The 14144-nt window shown below is 40.0% G+C and overlaps 1 protein-coding gene across 2 annotated transcripts; it reads left to right on the plus strand.

The window, feature by feature from the left end:
• Positions 1 to 1660: 1660 nt before the first annotated feature.
• Positions 1661 to 12059, plus strand: lhx2b (LIM homeobox 2b). 2 transcript variants are annotated; one of them, XM_073466766.1, is made up of 5 exons: positions 1661 to 1843; positions 3351 to 3553; positions 4242 to 4612; positions 7827 to 8032; positions 11769 to 12059. In XM_073466766.1, the coding sequence occupies exons 1-5, from the start codon at positions 1661 to 1663 to the stop codon at positions 12057 to 12059; spliced, it is 1254 nt and encodes a 417-aa protein (XP_073322867.1). The 2 variants fall into 2 exon arrangements, with proteins under 2 accessions (XP_073322867.1, XP_073322868.1); XM_073466767.1 differs by having other exon boundaries at positions 11820 to 12059.
• The last annotated feature ends 2085 nt before the right edge of the window (positions 12060 to 14144 follow it).

Raw genomic sequence — 14144 nt, forward strand, 5'->3', positions numbered from 1 at the left:
GGCATCCTCTGATATTTTAAGGGCCTGGCTTTTCGATCGCTCCACGATTATTTTATTGCAAATGAAAGCTTTTTATATGAATTCTGAGTTGAAATTATCCCCGTTTACGCCTTGCACGTACAATATAGGACATATGTGAAATGAAATGAATAAGTCAAAGTTGTGGATACAGTTTATGAGAAGCTAAATTAACATTCAGTTGCAGTAAAAGTGGTTTTCATGGTTGTTCTGTGGTTCTATTGATATTTTTTTATCTAATAAAACAAATCAGAACCAACAGATCGGATTTTTTCTTTCTTTTTTCTTTTTTTTCCAAAGCTGTGTGGTTCTTTATTTATGGCTGTTGTGGAAGACCTCGTGCACTTTTGCCTACCCCTGCAGGTTCTGTGCAGAGCCCTCGGTGCCATGGAGAGGCTGAGAGTAGCAACAGTGTGGTGCTGTGTGGAACCCTCTCTGCGCGTCACTGGAGTAAAGCTCCCAGCAGACCTCCTCAGTGCGCACAGACAGACAGACGACAGCTTCAACACCTCAGAGGACTGACACTTGTCCTGCTCTCACTCTTCTTCTCCTCCTGTAAAACAGACCCTTCAAACTGCAGCTCCGGAGTGACAGATAGGGACGACGGTAGCCGGCGGTCCGTGTAAAACGGAGGCTGCTTTTTTCCGACCAGTCGGTAAAAGTACAGCCGAACAGTTCGGTGACGACGGAACAGCCAATGAACATAACTGGTACGTCGTGACGCAACAGGGCCCCGTTGATAAGGAGCGGAGAGTCCAACCGGGACCTGAGAAGGAGGAACGGTGGTTTTGGGGGGCCAGCAAACACTCGCCTATCATCAGTCAACGTAAAGCCAACTCCTCCTCTTCTGCTGTTACGCACATGTATGCAGCCTCCTTCGCAAAAGACAAAACATTAACTAAACAGACTACTGTGAAGGAAAACTGCGTCTCCCAGAAGGCCGGCGGGATTTTATACAGCCAAGAGTATTTTTTATTTTTCTATTTTCTCTGCAGAGCAAAAGTAGTTTGAGCGACATAAATCAGCTGCTGTAAGCATCAACTTGGACTGTTGAACCTGAAGAGGGGAGGAAGCCTTTCTCACAGGCTTTTTTGGACATATCTTTTTTTGTTCCTTGTGACTGTGTGATGCGGTACAAGACTGCTGCCCCGCTTTTGCAGTGCCACTTTTAAACACTTACTTATTGTTCTGCACTAAAGGGGAGAAATTTGCCAGTGCCTTGCAGACTGTCGAAATCCTGAAATATTACTCCCGGCAAGGAGGAGGCATCGGTGCTGAGACCCATGCAGCGGGGCTTCCATAGTTGGTATGTTTATTCACCGTAAATGGAAAAGAAAATATAGAGCGAGTAATTGGTAACAGAAAGATAATATCATACCTGAGAAAAAAATAGATTCCCGTAAGAGAAGCGGAATCTGTGCTGTTATTTATGAATTAATCATAGCTTATTAATAATGAGAGCTGCAGAGATTCGGATGACGGTTTCCATTGGCAGATGAGACGTAGTGTGGAGAACACGTGTCCAATTTTTCCCTCATATTTTTTCCTCCCTGATCTGGATTTCTCACTTGTCACGGCAAGAAAGGAAAACCTAAAAAAGCGAGAATTTTTAGTGGCATAATTGCGCACGATTTTGCCTCTGATGGACATCTTGGCTTGCAGATCCGAAGAGAACAGTTATAATATCCTACCGTCTGCGGCAACGATGCTTTTCCATGGCCTCCCTGGAGGCGACGTGCACGGTGTGGTGGAAGAAATGGACCGGAGAGGAAAGAGCGAGTCAGCAGCCATCAGCTCAGCCATCGATATGGGGGAATCAGAGACGGTAGGAGATCCATTTTGCCCTCTCGGCTTGTTAGCGCAGGCAGCATGGCAGCCTGGAAACATGTGACAGTGGCTGCACTCTTGCAGCTCCAAGCACTCTGATTTAGCTCAGAACACTTTTTACTTCTAATTCACACAGAAAAAATGTCCAACAAATGTCCCAGCTTATTACTCAGTTGATTTAAAACACCTCTCAGGCCGGCAAACTTCCTCCAGGAGGCCCAAACGCTGTGATTCCTCAGCCTGAAATCTAAAACTTGTTTAATTCCCAGCAAGGGTTCAACTAAACGATCCTGAGCTGAACAAGCTGTACAATTAGCCAGGAAACATGATGACATTTGATCTTAAAATTAAACAATTTATTTCTTTAAATGTATTTTGTATGATGCGTTCAAAACACACGTTAAACATGGACAACACAGTGAATAATCGAATTAGATGTTGAATGGTTCACAGAAGAAGGAGACATTTTTCACTGGTAAATGAACTCAAACACTGACAGCAACACACAGCCGCACGCTTTTATTCTAATGTGGAAAATATGCAGCGTTAGATTCTGTTTTCATTCTGTAAACAGTTCTTTCAGTTGAATAAAATACATAAAACTAACGAGCAGAAAGTTAAGTAGTCATTTTAAATGTGCTGCCACGAAAATAAAACAGGACGGCGATGAGAAGATATTCATTTTAGCTCAGCTTCCGTCTTCTTTTGCAAATTACTTGTGGAGGGTGTATGCGCGTGTGTGCGTGCACGCGTGTGTGTGTCTATTTTACAGGCCTCTCAAAAAATAATTTAATGACAATCCTGTATCATAAACCTTTGTCTGTTATCATTATAATAATAAACATTATAATAACTATTATTTCCATCAGAAATGAAGAGCAGAGATGTCACTGATGTCCTTCACCGAAAATAACTTGAATTATAAGAATTCCTTGAGCCGACACACGGCGTGTTAGCTGTGTGTAAAATGACTTGATTGTGTTTTTTGTTCTGGTCTGTGCTGTCAGAAAAATCCTAACAATGGCCTCATCGTTCCTTCTCTAGTCTCCTGTGAAGGCAGTGTAATTCACATTATTCACAGCAGTATTTATAATAGCAGAGAATTTTTTTGTAATTGTGACAAAATATCCCTACAAAGTTTTTCATTTCTCACATTACGCTTTTAGAAGGGAGTTTACTGAATTAGATCTTTACAATATCCATGTGTAATATTATCGAGGTTGTTGAGACGAATTATTTTTTTTAATTACTGTTATATTTATTATAATATGTCTGTAATCCTGCCATATGTGACTGTGGCTGTGGCTCTCCGCAGTGAGCTTATTTTCGATGGAACTCGCATTATTCTTCAGCAGCAGTCATCTGACTTTCCAGGATTTTAGAGAGGGCTTTTTTCTTGTTGGATGGCTTTATCATACGGAATAGTTTTCACTTGAAGTCGTTTTTCTTCCAACATCATGTTCTGACGCTTGTGTCCTCGTGCCTCCCTCCATGTTGACCTGCAGTCCATGCCGTGTATGACCAGCGAGCGCGTGGCTCTTTGCGCCGGCTGCGGCAGGAAGATCGCGGACCGCTACTACCTGCTGGCCGTGGACAAACAGTGGCACATGCGCTGCCTCAAGTGCTGCGAGTGCAAACTCAACCTGGAGTCTGAGCTCACCTGCTTCAGCAAGGACGGGAGCATCTACTGCAAGGAGGACTACTACAGGTAGGAGGGCGCACACGGCCTGGAGCCAGAAGTGTTGGAGGGTTTTTAATTGTAAGATGAATGGAGTTAACTATGGCTTTCAAATTATGGGTATTGTGATTGAAGTTAAAGCAACACCAGAGATGACAGGGAGAGAGTATTTGAAGATAATTGTATTAATGCAACAGCGCATCAGGTTCTAAAATTTCTGTGTTCATTTCAGAATAAAGCAGAACGCACACATTATTTCTTTCAAAACCCTTCTGCCTGGATAACATGGCTGCGAAACTGACGCTGACATTCTGCACTGATGACAGCTCATAATTTGTGACAAAATCTATAGTTTTCATGCCAGACACTTCCACACATCGGCTGTCAAAGTACTGTATGGTAGAAAGAAAGAAAGAAAGAAAGAAAGAAAGAAAGAAAGAAAGAAAGAAAGAAAGAAAGAAAGAATACTGTGGGTAAGTCTGTGGGGTGAAAACTCACAATAATACCCCACAAAGATAAATTATATATATATATATATATATATATATATATATATATATATATATATATATATATATATATATATATATATATATATATAAGTTTAAGTTTAGCGGTCTTGTATGAGATCTCAGATAGTTTGCCGGCCTGTCCCGGCCTGTCCCGGCCTGCCAGGCCCCGTGTCCAGCCGCTGATGAGGTTTCTGTGTTGTCCGCAGAAGATTTTCGGTGCAGAGATGCGCTCGGTGCCACCTGGGGATCTCAGCCTCGGAGATGGTGATGCGGGCCCGGGACCTGGTCTATCACCTCAACTGCTTCACCTGCACCACCTGCAGCAAGATGCTCACCACCGGGGACCACTTTGGCATGAAGGACAGTCTGGTGTACTGTCGGCTGCACTTTGAGACTCTCATCCAGGGAGAATATCAGACACATTTTAACCACGCGGACGTTGTCCCGCACAAAGGCCTGGGCCCGGCCAACACGCTCGGACTATCTTACTTCAACGGCGTGGGGACAGTGCAGAAAGGGCGGCCCAGGAAGAGGAAAAGCCCCGGGCCAGGAGCCGAGCTGGCTGCTTATAACGCAGGTAAGAAGGACGAGGATGTTCACCTAATGACGAAGATGTTGTGATTAATTCAAGGTGAAGAAAAAGCAGTAGAGCTTTTATAAACAAGAACTGCTTTAGTTGATGCGGATTTGTCGAAGATTTCCCTTCAAATATAATTCTATTAGGTCTAAAAAGAAAAGTTGAAAACTGAAAAAAAGAAAAGAAAAAAGAATGATCGCTGGCTATTGTAAAGTAAATGTCGCTGCACAGTGCTAATGAACAGCCGCACAGCATGCATAGAGCTGATTCAAACTGACAGGCTTCATTAATGAAAAATCTTTTTAACATACCCATAGGGGCTGATATTGTGTCTGTGCTCTCCTCGGTAATAACTTTATCACAAGTTTAACATAGAAAACTGTACGGTATTTTTCTTCTCTCTTTTTTTTATCTATAATATTTCTATAGGGAGCTTACTTTATCATAACTTTACCACAATGACATAATGCCAGGCCTGGTGTAAACACACCATGCGTTAAATATATTTTAAACACCCTTAAAGAAACGTATTGTGCTCAATATTGATTTTGTAGCGACCTTATTGTACTGCCTAAATTTGACCCTAAATTAAAAGTCCCTATTATCTTTACATTAGTTAGTTGTGCTCATGATGATTTTGTCATGAGTTTTGTGTCTTTTGTGTACCTAGGATCTTTCTAATTATGGTAGTGTGTATAGTTTCCACCGAGTTAATGTATTCAATCTGGATTAACAGCAGAAGTTCATGTTGAGGCAAACATTGTGCACGAATAACTACAGCAAGAGGTTATTCAGTGACATCAGGCATCTAACTTAATTATGTAAAGAAATACATTTAGACCATAGTTACGTTCACCGCTGACAAATGTAAGCTTAAATGTGTGGATGAACTTTTCATACAGCTTCATATAGATTTCATTCGGCCAAAGAGCTGCAGCAGTCGAGCCATTCTTAACAAAAACTTTCATGTAGTCAGGATCTTTCTAAATGATAACTTCACTTTTAATAATTGGTGTTTTTTTGTCATGTTTCAGTTTGGACAATCTGTTATATATTTTAAAAAAAATTCTCCCATGTCCTCTTTTGGGTATAAAAAGAAAAGTTTTTTGATGTTCCGGCTTTTGCTTTCGCCCTTTTCCACTTGTCAGGCTCCATAGATGTCTACAAACCCCAACCTCCACCCCACCCCCTCCAACCACACACAAACACGACACACACACCACCACCACACACACACTACTGGAGCCTTTTTGCATTGGGACCGGGCCAAACTGGGTGTGTACCAGAGATCAATGTGATTTGATGAGTTATTCACTGGAAGAGAGAGCAGGGAATACAAGAACTTTCTTACAGCAGAACTATCTTGCTAGAATCTCATTTTTTAATGCTTTGACTTTAGATAATTAACCTTCCAACTGTACACATTGAAAGCAAAAAAAAAGAAGAAAAACATTGTCAGAATCTAAGACTATTCACAGAAACAGCAACACAGCTTTTCTGTGTGTCGGTTTTGCTGATTCCCATTTATTTGTACTTTTTGACAGTTCAGTCAGTTAAGTTTAAATAATGTGCAACAAGTGAAATAATTATATTCTCACCAGTTTCCAATGCAAATGAGCTTCTTTCTTTTTACTTTCCAACTGGATCAAGTGACTCGTCCTTTAAAGAACTGTCACTGTCTTTTTTTTAATCAGTTGAATTGATCATACAAGTGAGAATGTTCTAAAAACAAGTCAAATTATTTCACCTATCAGTGCTGGGCTTTATGGATTGGTGACACTTTAAGGAAATACAATCTCAAAATTTTAAGAACTCACAGTTTCATCATGAGGATAAAAGGAAGAAAAGAGGCCTAATTTCTGAAGAACATAATATCCTAGTTTTTGTTCGTTATGGGTTTCTAGTACATAAACAGGGGCATAAATCTGAAGCACAGTCAGGAAGGGAGTGAAGAGACAGTGCGCCCTCTTCTGTTTCCAGCCAGATATAACATCAAAGCTTCACCTGAACAATCACATGAGAACATGTGGAGACCTGGAGCAGCCTGCAGCTCTGAGATGGTGTTAACACTGAGAATAAGACGCTGTGTGTGAGGATGAGGAGACGAGCAGAGAACAGGCTGCTTTTTGTTAAAATGCTGCAGCATATGCTTCAGACAGAAAGCAGCATTTGTTCTGCCTGGTGTGTATGGGCTAATTAAGTGAAGTGTTATTCTGATGGTTTTCACTCACTTCATATTCATCATTTGCAGCGTTCTGATATTGAACACGAACTGTTATGCATGCAGCAACACTTTGAATGTTGCCAAGAATTTCGCAGGCTGGGACAAATACATGTGTGTTGTTGTTGTTGAGTGTAATGCTAGTGTGTGTGTGTGTGTGTGTGTGTGTGTGTGTGTGTGTGTGCGTGTGCGTGTGTGTGTGTGTGTGTGTGTGTGTGTGTGCGTGTGTGTGTGTGTTTACTGAAGCCAGGCTAGCACCTCCTCCCAGGAAAGAGAGACATCTAGACAGGGACAGACAGACAAGGTGCAGAAAGATGACTTGCAGCTGGAAGAACAGCTGTCAGGTCACAGTGTCATCATGGTTCAGATTGATTGTTGGATTCAAATGAAAAAAATTCATCTATAGACTCAACAAATACAATTTTAAAAAAGATGAACAATCACAAAAAAAATATTCAAAAAGTACAATTTCTAAAAACAAATATTCAGCCTTGATCACCTCAATGATATAATTCTCTTTCTTTCTTTCTTTCTTTCTTTCTTTCTTTCTTTCTTTCTTTCTTTCTTTCTTTCTTTCTTTCTTTCTTTCTTCTTGTTCCCTGATCCACATTAAGTATATTTGCACCTAAACATTGGATTTACCTGCCTTTCTCATCACATTGCATTGTTGCACCACAGAGTCTGTGTCTCACGTGGGAGAAAATAACTGCACTCAGAAGGTTTAAAACACAGAATAAAATGTCTACAATGCATTTGGTGGTGTTTCTATGCTCTGAAAAATTAAATATATTCCATGATTAGTGGGGTCTTGAGAATGTTGGTACCAAAAAACAGGATTAGAAAAGAAATAAAAATAATACCAACAACCAATCAAAAGTACGGTCTAAACAAATTCAAGCACTAAACAAATCAAAATGATGATGATTAGTGATCAGATCGGAGTTCTAACTCTGTCTAACCGGCTCTTCTCTCCTGATCCCTGTTGGCCCGTAGCGCTCAGCTGTAATGAGAACGACGGCGAGTCCATGGACCGGGACTCCCAGTACAGCTCCAGTCAGAAGACCAAGCGCATGCGGACATCCTTCAAGCACCACCAGCTGAGGACCATGAAGTCCTACTTCGCCATCAACCACAACCCAGACGCCAAGGACCTCAAGCAGCTCGCCCAGAAGACTGGCCTCACCAAGCGGGTCTTACAGGTAACCACAGCAGCCTTCCTCTTCAGATGAGTCCACGGTTTCCTTTGCTCAGGGGAAAAGAAAACAAATGCCAATGGGCGTGAAAGAATTTTACTTTTTTCCAATGCAAATCAGCCTGCTTCCAACCGTAAAATATACGAAGTGAGGTTTTCCTGAAAGAAGCCAAATCAGCCGCTTTATTCTAAGATAGTGCTGTTTTTCATTCCACTGAAGTTCTTGGAAGAAATTCAGGCAAGTGCAAATAATCTAAACAAAATCAGAAATGGATTTTCTTTCTTTCTTTTCTTTCTTTCCTTTTATTTTTTCTCTTTTAAATAAAATCACAATCAAGGAAATAAAAAAAGGATTTGAAGAGCTGCAGTGAAAAGAAACTGTTTGTAATTTCCTCCAGGAAAAACAAAAGTCAATATGTGTGTTCACAATGGAATGCAAAATTACCTGGAAATGAAAAGAAAGCAATAAAAAACAAATGTAATCTATTTCAGTGCATGATGTGATGTTACAGTGAGGACTGAGGGATGAAAAACACAAAGCTGTGTAGTACACACGAAGACAGAGAAAACACAATGGAGGCGTTTGATTTTCACAAAAGACGACAGCAAATTATCTGGGGGACTGAGGAGAAGAATGAAGAAAATGAGACAAAAAGGTTTCTGAATCAAAATTTTTCTGAGAAGGAAAAAAAAATCATCCTGCTGCTTTAATTAACGCTCACAGAAAACAAAGCAGTCGTTTTGCTTTGATGCATTCGAGTTTTCATGCCTGTTATTCCAGCTGAAGCGCTTCTCCCTACTGCCTGTTTCCCACGGCTCTGTCATGATTCCATGGCTAACACGCTCCTACACAGCTCCGCGTCTCACTCACTACATCTCACATGCTTCTTTTTATTATTGAAAAAGTGAGCAAAAATTAAGTGTAAAATTTTAAATTCAAATATGAAAATAAATGAACATCAAGGGCATTGAGAAACAGGATGTTGGTTCCAAAATGGGATGCAGACCCTTCTTGGTTCATTGCGCATTGGCTCAACAAAATGATGAAGAAACCATACATTTCACTGCCATTTCAGATATGAGAATGACTAAAATTGTAGCTGCTCCTCCTTGTACACAGCATGGACAGATGCATAATTATCTTTTCACAGTATCAACGAAAGCAGGAAGCCAAGGGTGTGCAAACACATCTTTTCTGTGGCTACCACTGCCCTTCCCTCGATGACTAGCCATAAAAAAGGCTTTTATAACTTTTGTACACAGTAGAAGAGCACCCTGGCTTTGTGTTTTTAAGTGTTCTTTTATCCTTGACTCCAGTCTGAGCATCTGCAAACAGACTTTAAACAGACACGAGGGCTGGTGTGTGCTCTTCACTAACAGCAAAATGAGGCAGGGAGGTGGTGGAGGTGGAGATAATGTGGGTCTGCTTGGAGTTCTGTGACATCAAAATGTTTCAAGGACCATATCAGTATTATTTTTCTTTATTTTTTAATTATTTATTTTTTGCATATTTCAGCCCTTTTGCTGCAATATTTCTCAGGTCCTCCAAACTTAACAACAGAATGCATAGTTTCTCACTGCCTTTGAAAATGTCTCCATATGAGCATCTGACATCACAACAACAGGATGTTTGTTGGTGCCTTTTAAAATTATTCACAATTCCTCACCTGTTACCAACCCAATGGCAAGAATAAATGTTGGCAATGTACATTTCAGTAAACCATGTTGAAACTTTACATTACTTTATGTTGCAAACTTTCCTTTCCTTAGGTTCAATTTTCAATTTTATAGTCTTTTTATGTCTTGGTTAGAGTTAGGAAAAGAGCATGTATAGGCCAAATATACCTGTTTTGGTTGACACAAACACAGCTAGAGATGTCCTGACATTTCATAAAAAATATCTGTTCTATGTCACTACAATCATAGCTTGAAATTGTCTCGAGGTCTCCCTAAAAATATCCAGTGGTTTGATCCTTAAAATGTTGATACACAATCTTGAATAGTGTTCACTGGCTTGACAACCTTATTGTCTGTAACTCCACCTCCTGATATGATAGTCTGGTCATAAATATGTAATGTGGATGTGATTTCACATTTGCTGTAGAAATGTCAATGTAGTATGTATGACACGTATCAGTGGTTTGCAGAAACATTTTATTGTGGTGACTGGGCTGCATAACTCACCATACATATTTGACATATGAATTTGATTTGGCCAATGTGCTGGAAAACAGTTGCTTATTTACACATCTATCAAACAGAGCAACATTAGCAACATTTACGCTTCTTTTAATGTAACTCTGGTTTGGTCTCCACCTCCTCTTACGAGAGATTTATCTGGCTATTTAGCAGCTAAATGCTCTATGTTAACCAGGTGGTTTTCATTGAAAACAAACCTGACGGGAGCAGAGAGAGTGAAGCAAAACAGCAAAGTTGTGTGCCAGAAAACCAAAACAATGATAAAAAAAGGTGCTAAAAGGCTCCGTAGAGTTGGGAGTAACTGCACATTGGGTGATAACTCTCTGTGGGTTTATCACTGTGAGTGGCATACCAAAGCCAATAAAAAAATATTGACTTGTGCAGCTCTGGTCACTGTTGTGAAAATGTACCAATGTTGACTAGGTAGAAAGACGAAAACAAACAGTCATCTATGTCAAGTTGGGCACACCCATCAACCACGTACTTCTGTCTTTAAAATGTAAAGATAAGTCTTTAAACAAGCATTTATACTAATGACCGACTGTCATTGGTTCTGGGGAGGACAGTCTCAGCTATCATTAACTCACAGTTAACCAATCTCCAACACAAACCAGTCATTTCTTAACATGTTAACCCTCTCAGGCAGCCATAGCTTCCATTAATTTAACCACAGTAGTGAAATTCCAAAGACAGAAAACATGTTTGAGACACAGTGAGTGCACATCATGTCTGCTTTTATTAGTGTCACTTTTATTATGATTGTGTGATAGTGTAGTTGTAAGTGCAGACTGCACTAAAAAGCCTACATACTGCAAATACTAACAAGCAGACATGATCTGTGTGTTCACTGTGACAAATTATATTTCTGTAACAACATTTCCATACAGTGTTTAATCTGTATGGAAATTAAATGAATGCCTCTCAGGAAGAGACTGTAATAGTCTGCTTTGGAAAACAGTTGTCAGTGCTGTCATGTTATTAAATGATTTATATGTCATTTGGAATCAAATATGCTAAAGCACAAGTTTGATCAGTTAACCAACACGTATTGAACAAAGTTGGTCAGCCAGTGGTATTTGTGAGTTGGGGACATGTTTAAAGAGTTCGTTCAACAAAACTGGACTAAAATGTCACCCGAAATGTTGGAAAAATTACATTTATAATTCAACACCTGGATGCTCTTCATAATCCACAGACCTTGCAGTGGACAGTTATCACTGGACATGAAAGCAATAACCCCTGTGAGTCACCCTGCGGGATATCTAGAGCAACAAGGACACTTTCGACAAAGAGATGCCACTACAGAACCTTTTCATTTTTTATTCAACATTGCAACATTTTTTTTGTGTGTGTGTAATTTGAGTGAACTGAATTTCTTAAATGCTTTCATATGAGAGTTTGTATGTTAGTTTATTACACAGTATCAGAAATACCATCCCTAATGTCATGGATATCAAGTGTGGAAACCTGCGTTAAGCGTTAGTTAAATTTGTGGATCAGTGTCTGTAGTAACAGGATTTGTTTTGGTTATTTTATTTCCACAGGTCTGGTTCCAAAACGCTCGGGCTAAGTTCAGGAGGAACCTGCTGCGGCAGGAGAGCACTGGGGTGGACAAGGCGTCTGATGGCTCCACGCTGCAAGGTGGTACGCCGTCGGGCCCAGCCTCAGAGATCTCCAACGCCTCCATGAGCCCCTCCAGCACCCCCACTACCCTGACAGACTTGACCAACCCCACCATGCCCACTGTCACCTCCGTGCTCACCTCAGTGCCGGGCGGCATGGACGTCCACGAGTGCCGGAGCCCATCACAGACCACGCTGACTAGCCTCTTCTGATGGACAGAACCCTTCACCTCAGCCTCATCCCCACCCCCTTCCCCCTCACCTCTGCTCCACCATGCTGGATCTAAAACTGAGCACTGTTGTCTCCTTCGAACATAAAATGGATTAGTAAAGAGAAGGTAACGGAAACTTAAAGATAAAAAATTCATTTCGCTCTGAGCCCATTAGAGACTATTTGCATAGTGAGGCGGCCAAGCCTTACAGATGGAAGTTGTTGTTATTTTGATGTTGTTGTCTTGTTGAGAACTGAGGAGACTTGATTTGCATTTTTCAATGTTTACAGAAAGAGACTGCGGGGAAAAACTGCTTAATTTTTGGATTTTTTTTTCCAGCACAGTATTTATGTTGTTGTACAAGAGTCACTGTTAGAAGGATTGTAAAAAAATCTTTTTTTGAAAATCTGAGATTAAACACAGGTTACAATATCCTCTGACTGCCATGTGCCTTACAGTCCATTTTATCGTAACTGCTGTTGTTGGAAATAGAATCAACCAATGTCAGACAAATTATTTGATTCAGAAGAGAGCTTAGGGGTAATGACCTCTATTGCATGTGTGTGTGCGTGCGTGTGTGTGTGTGTCATGGTTAGTTCTAGTTCTAGTTCATTTCAACATGTCATTAATCTTAACATTTTTTACCTAGTAGAACCCTCAACTGACTTTGTCAAGAACAGGATTTTAACAGAGCTAAAACCTGCTGTGCACAATGTTGAAGCACTAGTAATTCATTTAGGTAATTGCACTGTAATACCCCCTTTCACACAACAAAAACACGAACACCCATTAACATCTGGCTTTTGTCTTTAATGTGAATGGGTACAATTGGCATTTACTTCTGCATCAAATGACTCTGCAGTAATCACAGGTGTTTGCCAGCTCTCATCAGCTGGGATGAAATCACAACACCGAGGTGGACATACTAATTTACACCACTTGTCAGAACCGATGCTATAACGTGCTGAAGTTAAGTTAAGAGTTTTCCATCTGTCTCTGTTCAAGCAACGCTTCAACATCCATCCGCCAGTGATGAGTTTGAAAGTGAGACTGAAGTAAAAGTAAACACTGTAACCTGTGACTAACTTTTGTGTCACTAACCGATCCGTACCAGCTGCCTGATCAGTACTGCACATGTGCGACTCTCAACAGAGATGAGGAAAAGGGCGAGATGTCTATTATCAACTTCCATCATCAGCTCCGGAAAAAAAAGATGTGTCTAATTCAGAATGTTATTGATTAAGACTTATTAAAACAAGGTTAATGTCTTCTGGATGTATTCTGGTGAGGTATATGATCTGATGCTTTTTACTGTTCCCCGTATTTCTGGGCCATTCGTGATGACGAACGTGACACATGAGGGAAAATAACACAGAAAGGAAAACTTGTCTCTTCACTATTTTTACCGCGTTTACAAACATTTGAAAAACCCACATACACATTAATATTGGTGTAAACATGGTATTAGTTCAACATGGGCTCTTCACATCATGATAAACCATTTATTAAGCAATTGTTTCTTGTAAAGTTGCCATGGACTTCTATAATACTTTGAAAATGGTTAATAAATACTGTGTAGTTTACCGATAAACATTACCTGGAAATAAAATATATAAAGTTGCAACCAATATTTATGAACTTTACAACTGCTTAATAAATGGTTTGTAAAGCATTTAATTGTTTGTTAAAAGTAAAATAACTATTGGCTAAAGTTTTATCAGCTATACATTTATCATTTATTAATGATGATTATTGTAAATGTGTGTCATAAGTGTCAATTTTCCAAGCCTAAGTGATAAAACGAACCATGAAGTATCCAAAAACAGCTCTTGATCTGGTTTGAACTATGTGTATATAATTTACTTATTTAAAATAATTATTTTCAGTGGGGCCAAACATATTCTCTCTGTCTTTTGACAGTACATATGTTGTTTGAGGAGTGTTTTAGCTGTACGATCAGCCAATAATAATCCAATATCCTGCTTTAGTTGGCATCAAACATATCCCATTAAAATTAGACAAACTTTCAGTTCATCTGTGTTTATGGAAAATGTCAGTTAGACCAGTGGTATGGTCTAAACATTTT

This window comes from Pagrus major, chromosome 5 (assembly GCF_040436345.1).
Source record: "Pagrus major chromosome 5, Pma_NU_1.0".
NCBI classification, from domain to species: domain Eukaryota; kingdom Metazoa; phylum Chordata; class Actinopteri; order Spariformes; family Sparidae; genus Pagrus; species Pagrus major.